Below are 19,565 nucleotides of genomic sequence, written 5' to 3'. Positions count from 1 at the left end.
AACTTCAACATAATTACGGAACATTTTCACTATTCTGTAGTGAGTTTGTTGGGTCGAACCGTCACAAATGTCAAGCTCCAGGGTATGGACATAAGAAACGCCAAGATTACCATCAATATTGTGGGGCAGCCACCTAATCACTAACTCTTGCACAAAAAGCACATTCAATGGAAGTCAAAGCACAACAAGGTTCCTTGCCATTCATCTTAAATAAAATTCTTTGGATCTCATGACAGGTTAAGAAACTCGAACAGGGGTCTAAAGCTAGCCGTTGCCACTACGGAAACTGTATCTATGAACCCATGTCCTGTCAAGTCACAACAACGCAAGCGGGAGAAACAGGGGCACGCGTCGGGACCGAGAGGACCCTCTACTTTCTTCTTACACCTGGGGGGCTGAGAATACAAGCATCAGCCTGGGGTACTGACCAATCGCCCATATGGTTTACATGTCACGACTGGTCAGAGAACTTAGTAACTAAGTAAAAAGGTATTAAAACAACCCTATTTCCACCATAATCTAACGTATAAGTTAAAAGTCCCGAAGCTCTAGTCCTTGAGAGAATATCGACTTGGAATTTAGGCAAGTATTAAGCATAAAACATTAATAAAGGTTATTCTTGCTTTTTGAATATACTAAGCTTTATAAGTTGTAAAGTTAATTAGCAAATTTATTTGCAGCTGCTATAAGAATCGGTCCAACTGCTTCCTCTCCCTCTCTATTATTATTTTTCTTTGTCGACCATCCTCTTCTTCACGATGAAGGGTTCACCGATCATTCTTTTAAGCACTCTTTTGAGTTGCGCCAGTGGCCTTGAACTCCACAAGCGCCACAATCCCGCAGTCGTCCAAGTTGACTTTGAGAAGCGCACAAAAGATTTTTTCCCCGGCCATGGGAAAAGAGACATCGCCAATATGAAGGTCGGCCTGAGAGATTACCTTTACTGGGCAAACTTCACCCTCGGAAACCCTCCACAAGAGCTCTCCGCAGTAATCGATACTGGAAGCTCCGACTTGGTCCTCTTAACGAACGAGATCGAGAATTGCGAGAAGGGACGCTGCCGAGGTGGAGTCTTCAATACGGAAAAGTCAAAAACGTTTGAGTGGTCCGAGCAGAGGGTGTCTGGGAGTTATGGCAGTGGTGAAAGTTGGAAGGGTAACTACGCTAACGACACCTTGGCCTTTGGAGACACCACGCTTAAATCGTTTCAATTTGTTGGAACAACCATGTTCAACGCCAAATCATACGATAAAATTAATGTCTTTGGTGTTGGTATCGGTAGGCTGGAGGATTCCAAGACGAAATACCGCAATCTTCCTTATGCCCTAGCCGTTGCTGGGGCCATCAACACTCCGGCATACAGCATGTGGCTCGAGGACGATATTACCGGGCAGTTTCTGTTTGGCGGTGTCAATAAAGCCAAGTACAAGGAACCACTGGTTACATATCCTATCCCCGTCAACAACGAGAGCAATAAACGAGATCGAGCCTTGGCAGTCATGACAGGATTTGCGACAACTTATAATGAAGAGTCTTCAGAATTAGATTTTGAGCCTCGACTGGTCTTGCTTGACTCTGGTACTCCAAAGAGTAGACTGACTCTGGACATGACCATGCACTTAATCAATACCATGAACGTCTCCTATTACGAGAAACATGGCCCTGCTGCACCTTGCGAAGGAAGCTCAAGGAATACTCTGGACTTTACCTTCAGCGAACTTACAATTAGTGTGCCACTGTCAAACTTTCTTTGGGAGACCAGTTTTGTGAGTGATGGCCTTGCTTACTGCAAGATCAGGTATGATGCAACGGCCACCCACATTATTCTTGGCGATGATTTCCTCAAGGGCGCTTATGTTGTCTTCGACTTTGCAAACATGGAGATATCCCTCGCTGCACGTAATCCTGAAGATGCTGAGGATGACATTCACGAGATTGTGAGGGAAGTACCTGGTGCTTCTGCGGCCACTGGTGTTCCCGGAAAATACCTTGGTTTCGACCAGCCTGCACTGAGTAATCCTATGGCAGTTCCATCGGGGATACCAACCGTCAATGAAAATTTTCTCAGCACGGCGACTGAAGGTGGGTCAGAAGGCTTTGGGTACATGTTGCTGTTTGCATTAATTCTTTATGTAGTAGCTCATGCATAGATGAATAATTCGAAATATAGTTACTACCGGTATAATAATACATAAATTGCAATCTCCATTTCTTGCTACTAATCCTATTCTAATAACGAATCTGGATGTAACATTCGACTTTAGCCATCGATGTTTCAATCTTGATGAACAGCTTGGGCATTATGGGATGATAGGATGTTGCCAAGCGATTGTCACATAATTGGGCTTAGCTTCGAGGCTCCGCGAAGTGCCATGAACCATGATGAGTAAACCATTCGAGATTCTGAGGCGTTGTTCATAAAGATCTATAAAGTTAAAACGAAACATGGCACAGGGCTTGCCGACAGGGCAGCGCCATGACCAAATCACTGGGTTTATCAAGAGCCCATTAATCCAGGAACCCCATCCCGCTAACCGACACAACCTGCCACTATCTCTCATTCCTTCTGCATAAGGCAGACAAATCATATCGGGACCGAAGAAATGGCATGAAGATTAAGTTTCATGGTTAGAACGGTAGAAATCGGCCCGACGAGCAAAAAGATTGATCACGCTGGGGATCGAACCCAGAATCTTCTGATTCGTAGTCAGACGCCTTGCCATTGGGCCACGCGACCGTGTCCTTTTGATGAAAGAACCGAATGGCAGCTGGGGCTCATCATCGCCAGCCCAGGCGTCTAGAAAGTTCTACTTGCCCAACCAGGAAACATTGAGAGATGAGTTATGATCTGAGCCTAGGATATCTCGATATAACTCCGGTCTTCTAGCTTGTCTGTATCGAAATCCACCTGCTAGTTGAAGCTTGTCTTTGCTGCAAGTCGCAACGGCCATGTCCTCATCAAGCAGAGAGCACTCGCTTAAGATATCTCCGAACGGATCAAGGATCATGGAACACCCGTTCTTCAATTGATCATCGTCCATACCGATGGGATTCGAGAAGACGACGTAGACTGCATTATCGTAGGCTCTTGCTGGTAGCCATTTCATTAACCATTGTCTGCCTTTGAGACTGCTGAACTCGGCTCGCAAAGAAGTTGGATCTTGATGTCGATTAGTCCAAAGCGAAGGATCAACGAAGCCAGCGCCCGGACGAGTAGACGGGGTGCACATTGTTACATGCGGCATGAATATGATCTCTGCACCGAGAAGTGCTGTAGCCCGGACATTTTCGACAACGTTGTTATCGTAGCATATCAGAATACCGCATTTCCAACCAAGAAGGTCAAAAACCACATATTCATTGCCTGGACTCAGATGCGGGCTGATGAAGGGGTGCAGTTTGCGAAACTTGGCTACGAAGCCTCTGCTGCCGTCAACGCAGATGTATGTGTTGTAAATGCAGCCATTTTCGTCTTTCTCAAACAGCCCAGCCAGGATTGTAATGTCTAGCTCACGAGCCGTTTTGATCAAAGAACAAGTGCTTGGACCGGCTGGAACGTCTTCGGCAAGATCGAGCAGTTCCTCTTTGGAGAGACGGCTAGCGAAGGTATATCCGGTAACCGAGCATTCGTGGAAAGCTACAACATTGCATCCGCGGGATGCCGCATCCCTTGCCATCCGGCGGATGATGGCTAGGTTTTTATCCTTACTTCCGGACCAGTTCTCGAACTGCACCGAAGCAATCTTAAGTTGGGACATAGTTGATATTCTTGGGGGATTTGGTCTAGCAGTGTTTGGTATTCCGACTTTCTTGATCTAAAAGTACGATCGTGGTTTGCGGAAGTTCGTATCATATAGCACAGGGAGCGTCATGAAACGAACGACATTCAGGTTCTCAGTCTACTAATTGCCATCGGAACGTTACCTGATGTCACTCGAGGCGACCATGCCATTGCTAAACGTCAATATCCGAAGGAAAGATGGTAACGTTACAACGTTGTTTGTGGTACTGAGTAGTCTAAAGATATGCATGCAAGCCCAGTGGACACTTTCCGCAGCTATCGTATAAGCAGTCCCAATCAAGCTGACCCGCGCCCTAAGGGTGAGTCATCCGGCTACGGCCTTCAAACCGCCCCACGAAGACTCTAAATCTGTCACAAGAAGGTTCAGCAATGCACTCAGTGCTTAAAAGAGAAATACAATTAGAATGACATCATGTATCATCAATGCCTACCTCTGTGAACTCATGTCAATTCTGGGGTACGAAAGTTGGCAAAGGTAGATATGGGCAGCTTGGAGGGATGCTAGGAAGATTATTAGCCCGATTCGCCTACTGCTTATCCGCATACACGAGATTCCTTTCATGGCCAGACAGAGAGAGCCCATGGCATGTTTCAATTGGTTGAGAAAGGGCTTCCTCCTGACATGTCGATCGTAGCCTCGTTCACCCCAGAAAGATTCTTGGCCGACAGTCGTCGGTGTACCTAATCGCAGATGATTCTGGATGTTTATTTTTAGAGCATCGAAATCGCCCATGGCACCTGCATAAAATTACCTAAAGCAATTTCTCTAAGCCCTGTGAGGTTGATCGAAGCTATGGAAAGCATGGCCATAGTATGAGATCGTACTACTCGGATAGGGTGGCGTCCAGGACCCGGGATCATTCGCTTTTGAAGATCCAGGGATAAGCCCCATAAGATTTGTATCTTGCAGAACGGCAGAGGTGGCTGCAAGGGCAAGGAGATGTCAAGTACAGAGTGGTGCCAGTTACATGCTTTATGTGGCTGCTTAATTGACGTGTTTGATTATGTGACACGGACTCTATTTCACAGGTAGCGTGCCAAGTGCCATGGTCGCATCTGACGCCATATATGCGTGCAGATGTCTGCTCCCTTACCTGCCTGTAAATATATATCTCACTGAACTTTCATCCCAACACAATTTAACATAATTGCATTTATTCTATATGTGACTTATTTGTCGGTCCGTGACTTCACAGCCCTATATGCGGCGATATACTTCCATCGTTGACCCCGCGCATCTGGAATGCTATATAAGCCATCTAGGTCCAGATCCGGAAGCCACGACAGCCTGGATCAAGCTAACAACCCTGAAAACAAATCTCACTGTGATACAGATCAATATTTGCGTGCTCAAACAACCGTCATCGTCTTACAGATCGAAGCCATGTTCGTTGCCCTTGCGCCACGATACGTGGAACTTGCCGTGGACAATTCTCAAAAGAGCGTTAGGTTTCAGGATGTCTGCGCCACAAGGGCAGATATGTAATTTGCTCCCTTGCATAAGAATCGCGATCGCGCTCCAACGTCCGCATTTTATGTTTTGTTTGGGTTGAGCAACGTTTCGTCGCCAAATGCTACGATGCTCGTACATCGAGTATTATACGCGTTTGCATTATGTTTATTACCTGTCGGTCGTTTAGCTGAAGCTCATGCGATTAACTCACGCGCCGTCGATCCTTTAGCGAGAACCTCCGAGTGTGCGGTTTGTACTCTTAAATGTATTGAACTCAACGGTTGCTGATGAGTACAGATGACATGTTTCATAAGGACGAACGATACCGACGCTTTCCAAGGCAGCCAATCGTACAACCTCTGCCATGACAAATCACTATACCATACTGTAGAACGATGTGTAAAACACAACTGCAATGTCACCGAGATCTTCGGTAGGCTTCCTCGAGCTGCGCGTGGTTGCTTCAATATCAATGGCTAACGCATTAGCTAGACTTCTTAAACCGAACGTCCCGAGCATGTGATATGCCCATCAAAGACCATCGACAAGAAATCCGAATCAGCTGTTTGACAATAGGCATTTTGGCTATGATATTCTTCACTATGAGAGCCATCTCAAAGATAATCGGCTTCGTGCCATATGGGCATGACGATAGTCTGATATTGGCAGCTCTGGTAAGTTATGCAGTCAATCTTTTGTGACAGGGTCGCTAATGAGTCGCAGCCATTTATCATTGCATTCAATGTTTTCTGTCAAGTCCGTACGTTTATTATCCCATAACCCACCTTATACAATGTTGACTCGAGCTCCGTAACCTTAGTCACCTCGAAAGGCCTCGGACTCGACATTTGGTTCGTGGAAGAAGATGATATCCGCACGTTTCTTATCGTAAGAAATCACGACATTCTGGTGTAATTACAAGTCTAACTCATCTAGCTGATCTTCGCCTCCGAACTATCGTACGCTACATCCCTCGCTCTCGTAAAGCTATCTATTCTAGCCTTCTTCCTTCGCATATTCCCCGATCAAAAATTCCGCACCATTGTTCGATGGACTACGATCTTTATCCTTGTCATGTGTCCCCTATATCTGGCACTTATCCTGGCTCAACGAAGGCCACTTGACCTGTTTTGGAATGGATGGAAAGACAAAAAGCCCCGGGGTGTCATCTTGAGTGGGAATCTCATAGGGATAACCCATGGTGTATGGAATGTTGCTTTGGATATTTGGATGATGATTCTTCCAATGACTCAACTGATAAAAATCGGGATAAAGCTGAAGAAGAAGATTGGAGTAATTGCTATGTTTGGAGTGGGCCTATTGTAAGTTATCCCAAGTGTTTACACCACATGGTTTGTTCTAATCGTTATGGTATAGCCTCACGATCGTCAGTTCCGTTCGCATCCCAAGCCTGATAGTATTTTCAACGTCACGGAACATAACAGGTATAAAACACCCTCTTCGTCATGTTGAATTCTGCTAACTGTCCATGTAGCTGACTCGGTCGGGATAATAATCTGGTCAAATATCGAGATTTGCGTAGGCATGATGGTGGCATGCATGCCTGGAGCACGTCAGTTCGTCCGAGATATTATCCTGCGAGTGAAACGAGGAAGCGGATCCGATGGTTCTAGCACTGAAAACATCTTCATTGAGCGAACGATAGAGACGATTCAGACTGATGCGGACGAAACAGCTATGAGGTCTATAGTGAGACCAGAGGAAGCGCTTTTGTCAAAATGACAACCAATTATTGGCTGCAGTCACCGAGATAGAAGGCATAATTATGATTAATGAAAGCAACTATTCTATTGATGTTGATACATCGATACTTTTGATCCCTACAAGTCTGTCCTAAGTATTTATACAGATTTGGACGAAGGGTGTTCATGACTGTTCGCGATGGTTCACAACAATCGAAGCATTTCCCTTCTCCTTGCCTCCCATCTCCTCAACATCTCCAGTCAAATCTTCAGGCTTGTAGTTTCCAAACTTACGAAGAGAAATACCCTCGTTGAACATGCGATCAATCTGCTCCAAAGACTTGCCCTTGCACTCAGGAACACAAAAGACAACAAAGACAATAGCCAATGCCAGAATACCAGCGAAAACAAATCCAACCTTTGAACCAAGACCGGCGTATTGTGGATATAGCATGTAAGGAATGCTGAAGCTGACGAGGAAGTTGGCCACGACGTTGACGATGGAGGCTGTTCGCTGTGATGCGTCGCGAAGACGCAAGGCGGGAATTTCGGTGGTGATGACGTAGTTTAGAGGGGCGAAAGCGAAGGTGAAACCGGATCCGAAGAGGGTCAACATTGCTACGATGCCTGATTTGATACCGAAGGATGGGTTGGGAACTGTGCCGAGAGCGCCCATGGTGATGATTGCGCAGAACATCCAGCCAGCGCTGGTCAACAGGAGAGGTCTGTGAAAGTCAGCATTGTTCAGATATTGGAGAAGAAAAATGGCTTACCGGCGACCAGCCCGGTCAACAAGATATAGACCAGCAAAAGCGGAGCAGAGATTCACAATGGCGTTGACGATGGTCATGGTGAAAGGGTTGACGGTTCCGATGTCTCGAATGAAGATAGCTCCGTAAGTCGATGCAAAGGCTTGACCAGTAGCTTGTTGAAAGAAGTTCATAGCCACAACAATAGCTGTACGTTTGAGATTCTTGCCCTGGAAAAGCTCGATGTAATTTCCTTGCTCAGGCTCGTGCTCCAACGCGTATTGAAGAGCAGCAAAGCTCTCGTCGATCTCGGCTTCGGTGTCTTTGCCCTCGCGTAGTTTTCCAAGAGCGGCGCGTGCTTCTTCGGTTCGATCTTTCGTGAGTAGCCATCTGGGAGACTAGATTTGGTCAGTTTGGAGCAATTCGTCCTAAGATGGGTTATTTACCTCGGGGATGAAGAAGATGGCGCACATGACGACGACGGGGATGATGAAGAAGAGGCCAAAGGGGATTCGAAATGAGAGATTACCGGAGAGCGTGCTCGTCCCTCGACAGACGCATGCCACAATGAGGGTTCCGGACTATTTTGTGTCAGCTTGTCTAATTAACAATATGCTGGGTGTACTTACCATTAAGCTGAACTGGTAAGAGCCAACTGCAAAACCACGAATCTCTCGGGGCATGATCTCGGATTGGTAAACGGGGACGACAGCAAGCTCCATGCCGATGTAGATGTCTGTTGATATGTCAGCTATGCCTATCCAGTTGGCAGATTGTGTAACACTTACAGTTGAGGATTCTCGTGGCCATGATCTGATGCTTGCTGGTCGATGTAACAGCCATGATAGCTGGAACTAGCGCCCAAGCACTCATGACGAACATACACCACCGTCGTCCCCATCGCTCACTGACAAGACTGCCAATGATGACACCAGCTCCGAAGCCGATATAGTTCAAGCTGTTGAAGAGAGAGAGCCATGAGGGTGGGATAGCATATTTGCCCTTCTCGGCGTCCCATTCTCCAAATTGCGCCTGGAAAGCCTCCATAGCTTGAGTGTTGTTGTAAGCTGCATTGTCGAAGCCATAGTTAAACGTTGACACAGCGATGACTGCGAAGGCAATTGCCAGATGGCGATTGAAATGCTGAAGGATTCTGTTCTTGGACAACATGGTGCCTGTCATGTGCGAATGAATGAGGTGCTGTTGGATTGATTGTGAAGATCATGACCGGGATGATGCTCCGTTGATATACCTAGCCACTCAACCCCAGAGAAACTATTCCCCGCAAAGCTTTACTATCACGCGTTAACCTGGCGTCAAGGTAACGCCTGTTCGAGACCTGCAGAGTCTGCTAGCCTGGTCACTCTCCTGATTTCCCCAGGTATAGGTCTGGGGTAAGTGGAGTTCCATAGCGTTAGTGCATTTCCGAGCTCGGATGTCGGGCGGAATCTCTTCTGCGCCTGGAATTTGGGGTAGACTTCAACCCTTCTTTTCCGCCCGACTTCCTTTTCTCATCCTGGCCCTGTTCAAGCTGATCGGACGAGATTGAGAATGGAGTCCAGAAAAGGGTCCCGTACGCGAAATCACAAGACATCCGAGATATGTGCGCAATGTCGGAACCGCAAGGTATGTGACAGCCCCGAACAAATGAACGTCGGCTAATGAGAATGGACTGCAGGTGAGGTGCGATGGCGATCCTCAAGGTTGTAACAATTGCAAAAGACTCAAGTTTAATTGCTCTATTCTGATATCAGCCTCCGACAACGGTGTCGAGGTACTAGAAAGGCGACGCGTATCTAGGGCGTGTATACCGTGTCGCGATCGCAAACTGAAATGCTCTGGCCGGAGACCGAAATGTTCAAGATGTTCGGATCGGGGAACTTCTTGCCACTACCCTTCAGCCGCAAGGCCCGACAGAAATGACTCTAGCCCGTCGCCTCATGGTGGACTTGCCATTGCGGTGGGAAGCACTCCGCCAGCTCCAGATACCGAGCGCCATGAAGCTCAACAGTCCCAAGTGTATACACAACCGGGTGGCCAACCTTCTTCAGGCCCGATGCCAATGCCTCAGCAGACCTCACAACTGTAAGCCATCTAGTTTCAATTACTCACTCTCAAAGGCCTGACAGGAACTAGGGACCTAGGAATAAGCAAACAAACCGTCAAGCAACACATCGATGCCTACTTCGACCTGATACACCCGATACCCTGTTACGGATTCCTCCACAGAGCAACCCTGCTGCAATCATGGTCAAAGAACGAACTAAACCCATGCGTCCTATCAGCGATATGCGGGATCACATCACGGTTCATCAACCCAGGCAGCTCCGAGTATCGAACTACGGCAAAGAAATGGATTGAAGACGCTGAATCGCAACTCCTTCGCCAATTGTCCCAGCCACGGCTATCTGACATGGAAGCATGGCTTCTCGTGACACTAGACCACTACCTCTCACAGCGGGTCAGCAAGATGCTTGTCTCAATGGCTTTGACATCAAGGCTTGCGTATATCCTGCGGCTGAATCACGAGGATCCACGGCAGAAGTTCCTGGTCCAGGAACGGCGGCGGCGATTGATGTGGGCTATATACATCATGGACTCGTTGTACTCGAGCGGAAAGACGGAGTTCACAGCCTGTACTCCAGAGACTCTTCATATCAGGCTACCATGTACCGAAAAGTCGTTTTCGATGGACGCTGCAGTCACAACAGTGCCGCTTCACTCGAGTCCACATGAGGATACATCCGATGTTGGACTGCTTGGTTACTGTATTCGCGTTTTGGATATTCGCAATCGCGTACAAAGGTCAGAGTCCAGATCTGCTGTTGTATACCCTCACCTAATCATAACTTAGACTTACCCTTACGATCACAAATCACCGAGAGCCTATTGAACAATGCCTACTCGCAGTGGAATCCATTGAGAACGAATTGCGCCAATTTTCGGCTGCTTTGCCTCTGCGATACCATTGGGACCCAGCAGCCTTCTCTCTGCGGGCTTTTTCGCCTTCGCGTACCCCATTCCTGATGCTGCATGCCTGGTGGCATCAGACACATTGCGACCTCTTCCGATTTACCATCCCGGGGTTTCGGGAAGGTCTCCCAGCCGCTGAGATACTACAGCTGTCACCAGAGTACACTTCAGCCTGTCGCGAAAAATGCCTGTATCACGCTATATCCGTATCCAAGATCCTTGAGGTCCCCAAATCAGTTGGAGGATCGGAGCTGATCAGTGATCCTTCAATTGCGATGTGCGCATTCCATTCTGCGCGGATCATCTCAAGGCTTGGACAATACCCTATGGGCGATATGCCACAGACTGAGCTTGTCGCCCGATTGACAGCTTGTGCTGAAGCTTTGGAAGAGCAGGCAGCTATTCTACCAACAACTGCGATATTGAAGAAGGGCATTGGCGATTTGGTAACCGATGCCCAGCGCGATCGCCATGGACCTTATGCTTGTCCTTCGATCTGGGAAGAGGAAGAATCTGAGAGCAACAGGGCCACAGCAGCTTCGAGGCCTCAAGGAGGGCAATCCGAAGTGAGGGAGGTGTTCTCCAAGCACAGCGTGACTGAAACTGTTCAGAACCTCCAGTTTCAACCTGGCGAGGAGGACCAGCGGGTTTCTGTACAACCGACCTCTGATGTGTCGTATGGCAGCACGTCGAGATCCGTATCGGTGGGAGTGACGGTACACGACTCGGGATTTATGCCCATGAACATGCCAATACTGCAGGGGTCAGCCAGTCAGGATCACACGGACTTCGGCCTGTATCTGGGTGAAAATGACAGTCAAATGGATAGCTTGTTCAACTTTGGTCTTCACGGGCAATACGGGTCCGGACAGCCTGATGTATTTATGGACTCGTTCTGGCCGCTTGCCGATATAGATTGGACCATGCCAGATGTTAGCGGTCTCTGAACTTGTGAACGCCATCTTATTAATTAACTCTGTACCTCTAATGCGAATGCCATTCTCACGGTCCGTTCCAGTACATATCCCTGTCCACCTTGAAGCTCGCTTCCAAGTTCTCACTTGAGCTTCTCACAGAGGCTATATATGTTCCGGCTTCGCAAAGCCAGCTATCCACTGTCTCGTCCCAAACTGCGGTACTATACTTGTCCAATGCCATAAACGCGGTCGCTTCTTGACCAGGTTCCAAGAACACCTTCTGGAATCCAACGAGTGTTCGCACAGGGCGGTGAAATCTCGACTTCTGACCTGACTTTGCCGCGTTGTAAGAGACTGAAAGCATCACGACTTCAGACCCAGCCATCTTGCCTGTGTTCTTGACGTCAACGCGTACCCCATCCTCCGCGACCCGGATATTGGATGTCGAGAATGTTGTGTAGCTTAGACCGTGGCTAAGAATTGTTAGTGATGGTTATCCATTGTAACAGTAACGACTTACCCGAATGCGAAGGCTGGCTCAATGCCACGAGCATCAAACCAGCGATGCCCGACAAAAACATCCTCGGAATAGTAGATCCTTCCATTATTACTTCCGAAACTTAAGAAAGTCGGTCCATCCTGGAGCCTGCTTGGGAATGTGACAGGCAACTTGCCACTGGGATTGACCTTGCCAAAGACTACATCTGCAACAGCATTTCCCGCCTCGTTTCCCCCGTACCAGCTATGCAAGATAGTTTTCGCTTCGTGACGCCATGGCATATCAATCGGATTGCCAGCTTGAGTCACCACGACAGCGTTCGGTTGAGCTTCTAGTACCGCAGAGACAAGGTCATCGACCTGCGGCGGTAAGCTCATGGACTCTCTATCCTTACCCTCCTTCTCAAAATCTGCATTGAGACCGACTACAACGAAAGTGTGCTTGCACTTCTTTGCAACTGCGACAGCACGTCTGATGCCTTCTTCTGGATCAAGCTTAAGACAGCCCCCGAGCCGACATGCCCCTCCAGGTACTGGTATGAAGGAGCCGCCTGTAGTTATTGAGGTCGATGCACTGCCAGCTTCAACGCGCAATCGATACGTCTGGCCCGCCCTCATCTCATATATCCCACGCTCTTCTCTTGATCCATGACCGAAAAACATTCCAGCATGAGTCTGTGATGTCGCGTTGTCGATGACTAGATGTTCGTCTATGTACAGCCTCGAGGTTCCATAGCTAGCGAGGCCGAACTCGTAGGTTCCGTCTATATCTGGCTTGTAATAAGCAGTCATAGACATATAGAACGTCTCAACCTTTTCTGGGTGGTCATAGTCCATCAGCTGATATGTTGTATCGGGTATACTCTGCTGGTCAAAAAACTTCCTTGTCTGCCATGCTGACTCTGGCTCATTAAAGAAGGAAATGGAGACACCTGGAACCCCATTCTCATCCGTGACGTGGTCGCCTGTCAAGTATGGCAGTAAGACGTGACCGAATACCCCAGGTTCAAAATGCACCTTTGCATTTGTGGGGAGTTGGTCACAGATCCCTTGAAAGACAGAGCTTGTGTAATATGGTCGCAAGTTTGCACTTCCTCCACCACATGCTGCAGGAAGTTTGGCGTTTGGTCCGATGATAGCGACATCCTCACACTCTTCAGGGTTGATGGGCAAGATGTTATCTGAGTTCTTCAGAAGCACGAGGCTCTCTGTCGCGAGTCGCCTGTTTAGCGCTCTGTCATCTGGTGAGTCTCGAGTCGTCTCTTTTGTTGACACTCTGGCTGAAGCTGTGGCATTGACGAGCTCGAGGACCTTTCTGGCTCGCTCGTCTATCGTCTTGCGACTGACTTTCCCTGAAACGACTGCTACCAAGGCCTTGTCAGCGCGATGCCGCGAAGGACCCGGCATCTCGATATCAATGCCGGCGTTGAGTGCATCGGTGCAGCAATATGTGCCGTACCTGAAGAGTCAGCTTGTCGCCTCAAGATGATCAGTGGGCTACTTACCAGTCACTCATGACTAAACCGTCAAATCCCCACTCGCCTCTTAATATGTTCCCCAACAGCTTCTTACTCTCCGACACGTGCACACCGTTCACCTTGTTATATGAAGACATAACGATCTTGGGTTTGGCATCTCTGACGGCCATTTGAAAGGGTTTCAGGTAGACTTCTCTCAACGCCCTCTCTGACATGCAGATATCCGTTGACATTTTGGCTGTTTCTTGGTCATTCGCAACGAAATGTTTCAAGGCAGCTGCGGTCCCCCTACTCTGTACACCGTGTATAATGGATGTAGCCAGGACGCCGCTTAATTGCGGGTCTTCAGAGAAGCTCTCGAAGCCACGGCCGTTTAGAGGTCCTCGAACGAGATTCACAGTTGGGCCCAGCCAAACGTGTGCCCCTTTCGCATCACATTCTCTAGAAAGTAGTTGACCTGCTGAATAGAGCAGATCTGGGTTCCACGTTGCACCAAGGCCCGTCCCACAAGGGATACATAATGCTGGAACAGGGTTGAAGAATCTCCCACCCCTGGCACCATTGGGACCGTCGGTGCATTTCACAGAAGAAATACCATGAGGTGTAATGGCTTGAGAATTCCAAAAGTCGGATCCTGCCCGGCGTCAATGATTATAGACGAGGTAGTAGAGTAGTAAGAACGTACCAGAGAGAAGAGAGATCTTCTCAGCAAGAGTCAATGACGCTAGTGTTGACTCGACGTCGATGGGCTGCCTTTGGAGAATATGCATGTTGTCGGATGATGACAAGGCCAGAATACAGCACCAGCTAGAAAGCTTGAGGTATAAACATTCCCCATTTCACTGGAGGCAATAGAATCCAAACCTGTCATGTTTTGCTAGTTGTTGAAAATGGCCAAGCCTGGCTGACTCGTGGATCCGCTCGCCTCGGATGTCGGGCGGAGCACCAGTTGAGTGAATGGATCCCCGAGTTCTTCTCGTCATCCCTAGGCAGTTAGTGCTTTTTTTTTTTTTAAAGGATATTGAGGGGTTAGACAAACCAGACTTCGTGTAACAACGGTAGTGTAAAGTTGGCAATGCCACGGAGTACAGCATGCGGAAATAGTCACGAATGGTCCAATTCACTGAGCAGGAATTGTGAAACCCAATTCTTAATCCATGCAATGTTTGTAAAAGGTTGCGCAGAAAGGATCTTCATTTGTGATCTATTTCAAGCTGCTCAATCTCGAGATACTAGCTAACCAGATGCGTTCCAAAACCTTATAGGGTAAACAAGTTGATACCATCCCCAGACTCTCGAAGCTTCTTATTCGCCTTCTGCAAGCTGAATCTCATAAACACACACGTCGCGACTGAAAGCGCCGAGAAAGCCATCATGAGGAGATTGGCCTTGATGTAGCGCGGTCCATCACTAACAGGGAAGAAGTAAGGGCTCCAGATATTACCAAGCTGGCTGAGAAGATTGATAATGGCAGTAGCGCAAGCGCGCTTCTCAGGCGTTTGGTTGAGAGTTGAACTAGCCCAACTGAAGACCATAGCATTGGATGAGAAACAGCCGCAGATGTAAAGGAAGGCTGCTGCATAACGGGCAGCGTTATTGAGCGTGGCAACGGAGATGATGAAGCCGATACAAGCGACTGCTTGAGGGATGGCGATATGGTAGCCTCGGTTCTTGCGGCGATCGCTGGACCATGCTGTGGCAAAGGCTGTCGCGGTCGCGACGAGGTATGGAGGGGCAGTCAGAATGAGCGTAAGAGTTGTGTTGCCGAGCTTGAACCCCTTGACGATGGTGGGGAAGAAGCTATTGAAGCCGTAAGCACTATGATTGGCCGTAAGCATGAAGACCTATTCATTGTTAGCATTCCCATAAGTCGTCTTGCAATAATGAAACTTACAAAGACCCAGGTTCGAAGATCCTTGACAGCCATCATCAAACCGGCAAAGACACCATGATCAGCATCTGGAAGAGAAACACGGTCTCTGTTGATACGCTCAACGGCCACCTTCTGCTCGTCGTCAGACAGAAGCCACTTCATAGCTCCGGTCTTTTGTCCAGGGAAGTCAGGCAGCACGAAGAAGGCAACAATGGCAGCCACAAAGCTTCCAGCACCCTCAAGTATGAACAGCCACTGCCAACCAGCCATACCTCTAGCGCCCTCAAGGCCTGACAGAACACCAGCAGCAATCAGACCTGAAAAGGCAGTTGCGAGGAGAACACCGGAGTATAGGATCGCGGTTCGAAGGGCAAGTTCCTTTCGTGGGTACCAGCAGCTGAGTAGAAACATGGCGCCTGTGTTTTGATGTCAGCATACCTTCATATGGAACTGAGGGTCGAGACATACCTGGGAAGAAGGGTGCTTCTGCGATACCGAGGAAGAATCGGATGACAATCAGGTGAGTGTAAGTACCAGCGCCAGCAGTAGCTGCTGACACGATGGACCATAAAGCAGTCCAGGCTGGAATATACATCGACGGGCGGGTTCGAGTAAGAAGCATGTTACTGATCACCGTTAGCCTTTGCGCTTCAGGTGTGAAGGAGTCATTTACCTGGGGAGTTGCATGAGCATGTATCCGACGTTCAGGATTGACACTGCAACATTGAACTGGTTGCCTTTGAGACCAAGGTCTTGTTCAAAGGTACTAAGACGCGCTTGACTAAAGACAACTGTAAGCGACACTGCTAAGTTTACGGAATGCTTGGTTAGAACTCACGCGATGTTGTTTCGATCAAGATAATTGAAGAAGTAAAGAAGCCAGACCATAGGAAGAAGAGTAAAGTCCAGTTTACGAACGAGCCTCTTCTCAGTGGTATCATACTGCTCATCCGTCATGCCAAGTCCGTTGCTAACAGCCTCTTCAGCTTTAGCTGGCATGATCTCGTCGACGTGCTCTGAGGAGAGGGATAGATCCTGCTTTTGTTCGGTCATGGCGACAGTCATTCTGGAGGAGCAATGTCTCTGAAGAACCGTTTGATTGAATGGATGTCTCTAAGCCAAGCTGAAGACTTTGCTGTGAGAATGATTAAAGTTGTTTCGAGTGCACAAGTCCATCCTTATATCAATTTCGCCTCTTCGCTAGTCCTCTACGCTAACTACAGCCAAAAAGTCTGATACTGGACTTCCCCAGCCAATTCCCCAAAGCTCATACCCCGCATTTCCCCAGACTCGTTCGTTCAGTGATCTCGACTCAAGGAGCTGTCCGTCAGACGGAAGAGTCCTCCTGGAGGAATTGACCAATAGGAACGTGCCCATTTCCATTCTGTCCCCGCGGCGGGATTAGCGCTTTTCTTTTCGCAGCCAGCGGAACGCGGAGCTGTCCTGGGCCATTTCAGTCAAAACATCCAAGCACCAGCTTCTCAGCATACCTTAAAAGCTTACCTCTTACTGGCTCTTCAATTTACGCAAACAGGTCATCATGTCATCCAAAGCGCGTGAGCTCTTGCGCAAGTTCACATCGTGCGACGTAAGATCAACCATGCAAATACCCCAATCACATCAATGAACTGATCATCCAGTAGATCGGAGATGCCTTAGTTAAGCTCAAGCATCCCAGAGGAGGCTTCCTCGATGGCATAAAATTGCGGTCTGTGGACTCGCAGACTCGTATTTTTGGCCCCGCTGTCACTGTCAAGATGGTTGAGGCAAATGATACAAAAGCACCTAAGCTTGACAAGCACTTCGTCGACCATAATGTGAAAGGTGGAGTCATGTATATCCATCAGCCACCTACAGTTGCCTCGGCTTGCTGGGGTGGTCTCATGTCCACTCGTGCTCAGTATCTGGGTGCTGAAGGCGTGGTTATCAATGGAAGAATGAGGGATATTAACGAACATAGACAGTTCAAGTTTCCTGTAAGCCATCTGTTACCAATACTAACAGAGTCTAGAGCTAACGAGGCATAGGTATTCTCGAGAGGGCAATCTATCTTGGGATCTAATACTTTCACCAGGGCCTCGGAAATCGATGTTCCGCTCCAGTTCAACGGCGATCTGTGGATTAACCCGGGTGATATCTTGGTTGGAGACGCTGATGGTGTTGTATCGGTTCCTCCGTCTCTGATAGAGCAAGTCGTGGCTTTGTGTCAAGAGCGAGCCGAGATTGATGAGAAGATGTTTGCAAAGCTTCGTAAAGGTGCGGCCATGGGGGATCTGATCCGTACTATTCGAAAGGATAAATAGATTCCGACATGATAAATTGATCATTGCTGCAACGAATCGCCAGACACAATATATATTCACTGATCTACACTTCGCAGTAATACTAGATGGTGTCCATAGCTACATAGCATAGCAATACAATGGCTCACACTTTTATCCAGTAGCAAGTGTTAGGTATTGAAAATAAAGGAATAATGAGAAGCTGTACTGATAGAAATTAAACTTGATCTGATATTTAACTACGTTCTGTTCAAGCACTTATGTATGTCAACCTACGACCATCATCTAGCCAAATAGCCTTTTCGGATTGTCAACCATCAACATGTGCCATTCCTGATCCGACAGCCACTCCCTCAAACTCCACAGCCATGCCTCATCATCAACCTCCAAAAATGGTGTCTCTCTCATAGCTTCTTCATGACTTCGTACCTTCATCCTCGGTGTATGCGGCCAGTCACTACCCCAAATGACCTGACGCGGATTTGCATCTACAAGAGCTCGCACAAGGAACTTCAAGTCGCTGTATCGTGGGCTCTGTTCACTCACTCGGTATGGAGCGCTGAGCTTGACATAGAGAAGACCGTCTTTGACGAGTCGTAAAATGGGTGCGAATCCTGGCTGTTGAGTTGGGTCTTGTCGATATTGAGTTGGAAGCATACTTGGCGCTTTAAGCAGGCCGAAGTGATCAGTGATGAGGGGCCGACCTGTTGGAGCCGCCTCTTCTCTAACGAAAGGCTCCAGAATATCCCAGAAGTCGGTTCGGATGGTTGTCATTGTGAGGCTCCAAGGAAGTGACAAACGCGTCACCCGCCCAAGATATGCACGGAGGGTCTTCTTTTGGAGCTCTACATCTTCCATCGCGTTATAGTGATAGAGATTCACACGAAGACCACAGATACCTGCAGCCTGCATATCTCGCATCTCATCATCGGTAGTATTCTTGGGGTCGATGACACCAACGCCTGATGTACTAGACTTTCCCAGCTGGGTAACGAAAGCCTTGAGAGAAGTACAGTCATCGCCGTATGATAGGCCGTGGGTAAGGACGGAATTGGTGATGCCGAGTTTCTGTCGGAAGGTCTTGAAGGACTGAACTGTTGCAGCGGGAGGTGTCAAGTGGCGGGTTGGGCTGTAAGAAAAGGTCGACGCTGGTAGAGTGTTATCAAGGTTTTTGGGAGTTAGGATATGAAGAGGACATACGCTCGAAAATGTGATGGTGAGTGTCCCAACCGCCATTCGGGAACAGCTCAACTCTGGTGAATTTGGTGAGAACTTGGGTCGCCATATTTCTGCGTTAGGTGACACAGATTGAATGAAAGATCATTACTGGAAGTATAGGAAGACTGCTTCAGCTTGTGGGCCCAGAATAGTCCTTTCTGGGCCTTTTAGTCAATATTTTGAGCTCATCTCTCCGGCGGCGCATCAGTCATGGAACAATCCCGATTAGCGGTGGCGTTCGTCGGAGCAGTCCGTAGTGGATCTAGCCCGGTTGGACATACACTGGAGTGGAACGGACTGCTCCTTGTGCGGGAAGCGAGGGTTGCATAGGACTAGCATGAATATGTGCTCAGCGAATGACTGGTTGAGGAGCTGAATCAGTTACAACATTTAATAAAATACATTGGCTGAGTACGACGGAAATCCGCCATCTCTGGTATTTTTGCTGTTGAGGGCTGCCATGTCCCATGTCCCGCCACAGCTCGGCTCTACTGCCCTTGACAGGAAGGCCTCGGTGTACCCGCGAATCCAGCTTGATCATGCATCCATTCTATCTGTAGCGGAAGAGGTATTCGTTAAAGTTCTATGGCCATTCAAGACACAAATGTTTGATGGGGGC

At 48.2% G+C, this 19,565-nt stretch overlaps 9 protein-coding genes and 1 non-coding gene across 10 annotated transcripts; 4 read left to right on the top strand and 6 right to left on the bottom strand.

Annotated features, from left to right (window-relative positions):
- Nucleotides 1–758: 758 nt before the first annotated feature.
- Nucleotides 759–2,150, top strand: BKA55DRAFT_506096 (aspartic peptidase domain-containing protein; the record flags this gene model as incomplete). Its single annotated transcript, XM_046187237.1, has 2 exons — nt 759–1,087; nt 1,283–2,150. The coding sequence occupies 2 exons, from the start codon at nt 759–761 to the stop codon at nt 2,148–2,150; spliced, it is 1,197 nt and encodes a 398-aa protein (XP_046051800.1).
- A 515-nt stretch (nt 2,151–2,665) lies between these two features.
- BKA55DRAFT_t98 lies at nt 2,666–2,737 on the bottom strand. Its single transcript has one exon. It is a non-coding gene; the product is annotated as a tRNA-Arg (tRNA).
- On the bottom strand, nt 2,698–3,960 carry BKA55DRAFT_295724 (carbon-nitrogen hydrolase). The gene has a single exon (XM_046185578.1). It carries the CDS (start codon nt 3,756–3,758, stop codon nt 2,808–2,810), a length of 951 nt encoding a protein of 316 aa, XP_046051799.1. The 5' UTR covers nt 3,759–3,960; the 3' UTR covers nt 2,698–2,807.
- A 1,434-nt stretch (nt 3,961–5,394) lies between these two features.
- On the top strand, nt 5,395–7,059 carry BKA55DRAFT_295706 (uncharacterized protein). Its single transcript, XM_046185577.1, has 8 exons — nt 5,395–5,499; nt 5,553–5,688; nt 5,748–5,929; nt 5,979–6,015; nt 6,076–6,143; nt 6,192–6,577; nt 6,633–6,700; nt 6,751–7,059. Exons 2-8 carry the CDS (start codon nt 5,553–5,555, stop codon nt 6,996–6,998), a joined length of 1,125 nt encoding a protein of 374 aa, XP_046051798.1. The 5' UTR covers nt 5,395–5,499; the 3' UTR covers nt 6,999–7,059.
- An 83-nt stretch (nt 7,060–7,142) lies between these two features.
- On the bottom strand, nt 7,143–8,877 carry BKA55DRAFT_506272 (general substrate transporter; the record flags this gene model as incomplete). The annotated part of the gene is made up of 5 exons (XM_046187254.1): nt 7,143–7,683; nt 7,732–8,105; nt 8,154–8,288; nt 8,337–8,443; nt 8,496–8,877. 5 exons carry the CDS (start codon nt 8,875–8,877, stop codon nt 7,143–7,145), a joined length of 1,539 nt encoding a protein of 512 aa, XP_046051797.1.
- A 325-nt stretch (nt 8,878–9,202) lies between these two features.
- BKA55DRAFT_638864 (uncharacterized protein) lies at nt 9,203–11,662 on the top strand. The gene is made up of 4 exons (XM_046197091.1): nt 9,203–9,333; nt 9,386–9,792; nt 9,844–10,512; nt 10,562–11,662. Exons 1-4 carry the CDS (start codon nt 9,259–9,261, stop codon nt 11,625–11,627), a joined length of 2,217 nt encoding a protein of 738 aa, XP_046051796.1. The 5' UTR covers nt 9,203–9,258; the 3' UTR covers nt 11,628–11,662.
- A 20-nt stretch (nt 11,663–11,682) lies between these two features.
- BKA55DRAFT_723959 (glycoside hydrolase superfamily) lies at nt 11,683–14,437 on the bottom strand (the record flags this gene model as incomplete). Its single annotated transcript, XM_046201061.1, has 4 exons — nt 14,259–14,437; nt 13,601–14,207; nt 12,118–13,554; nt 11,683–12,070 (listed from the first exon to the last, which is right to left on the bottom strand). The coding sequence occupies exons 1-4, from the start codon at nt 14,341–14,343 to the stop codon at nt 11,683–11,685; spliced, it is 2,517 nt and encodes an 838-aa protein (XP_046051795.1). The 5' UTR covers nt 14,344–14,437.
- A 395-nt stretch (nt 14,438–14,832) lies between these two features.
- BKA55DRAFT_687372 (major facilitator superfamily domain-containing protein) lies at nt 14,833–16,511 on the bottom strand (the record flags this gene model as incomplete). The annotated part of the gene is made up of 5 exons (XM_046199057.1): nt 14,833–15,417; nt 15,468–15,862; nt 15,915–16,072; nt 16,120–16,227; nt 16,285–16,511. 5 exons carry the CDS (start codon nt 16,509–16,511, stop codon nt 14,833–14,835), a joined length of 1,473 nt encoding a protein of 490 aa, XP_046051794.1.
- A 389-nt stretch (nt 16,512–16,900) lies between these two features.
- BKA55DRAFT_638857 (ribonuclease E inhibitor RraA/Dimethylmenaquinone methyltransferase) lies at nt 16,901–17,844 on the top strand. Its single transcript, XM_046197090.1, has 3 exons — nt 16,901–17,034; nt 17,090–17,422; nt 17,474–17,844. Exons 1-3 carry the CDS (start codon nt 16,987–16,989, stop codon nt 17,747–17,749), a joined length of 657 nt encoding a protein of 218 aa, XP_046051793.1. The 5' UTR covers nt 16,901–16,986; the 3' UTR covers nt 17,750–17,844.
- Nucleotides 17,845–18,013: 169 nt separating this feature from the next.
- On the bottom strand, nt 18,014–19,013 carry BKA55DRAFT_723946 (uncharacterized protein; the record flags this gene model as incomplete). The annotated part of the gene is made up of 2 exons (XM_046201060.1): nt 18,014–18,876; nt 18,929–19,013. 2 exons carry the CDS (start codon nt 19,011–19,013, stop codon nt 18,014–18,016), a joined length of 948 nt encoding a protein of 315 aa, XP_046051792.1.
- Between the last annotated feature and the right edge of the window lie 552 nt (nt 19,014–19,565).

The sequence above is a fragment of the Fusarium redolens genome (genome assembly GCF_020744475.1).
Source record: "Fusarium redolens strain MPI-CAGE-AT-0023 chromosome Unknown BKA55scaffold_5, whole genome shotgun sequence".
Taxonomy (NCBI): Eukaryota; Fungi; Ascomycota; class Sordariomycetes; order Hypocreales; family Nectriaceae; genus Fusarium; species Fusarium redolens.
This window is presented reverse-complemented; position numbering and strand designations above follow the sequence as displayed.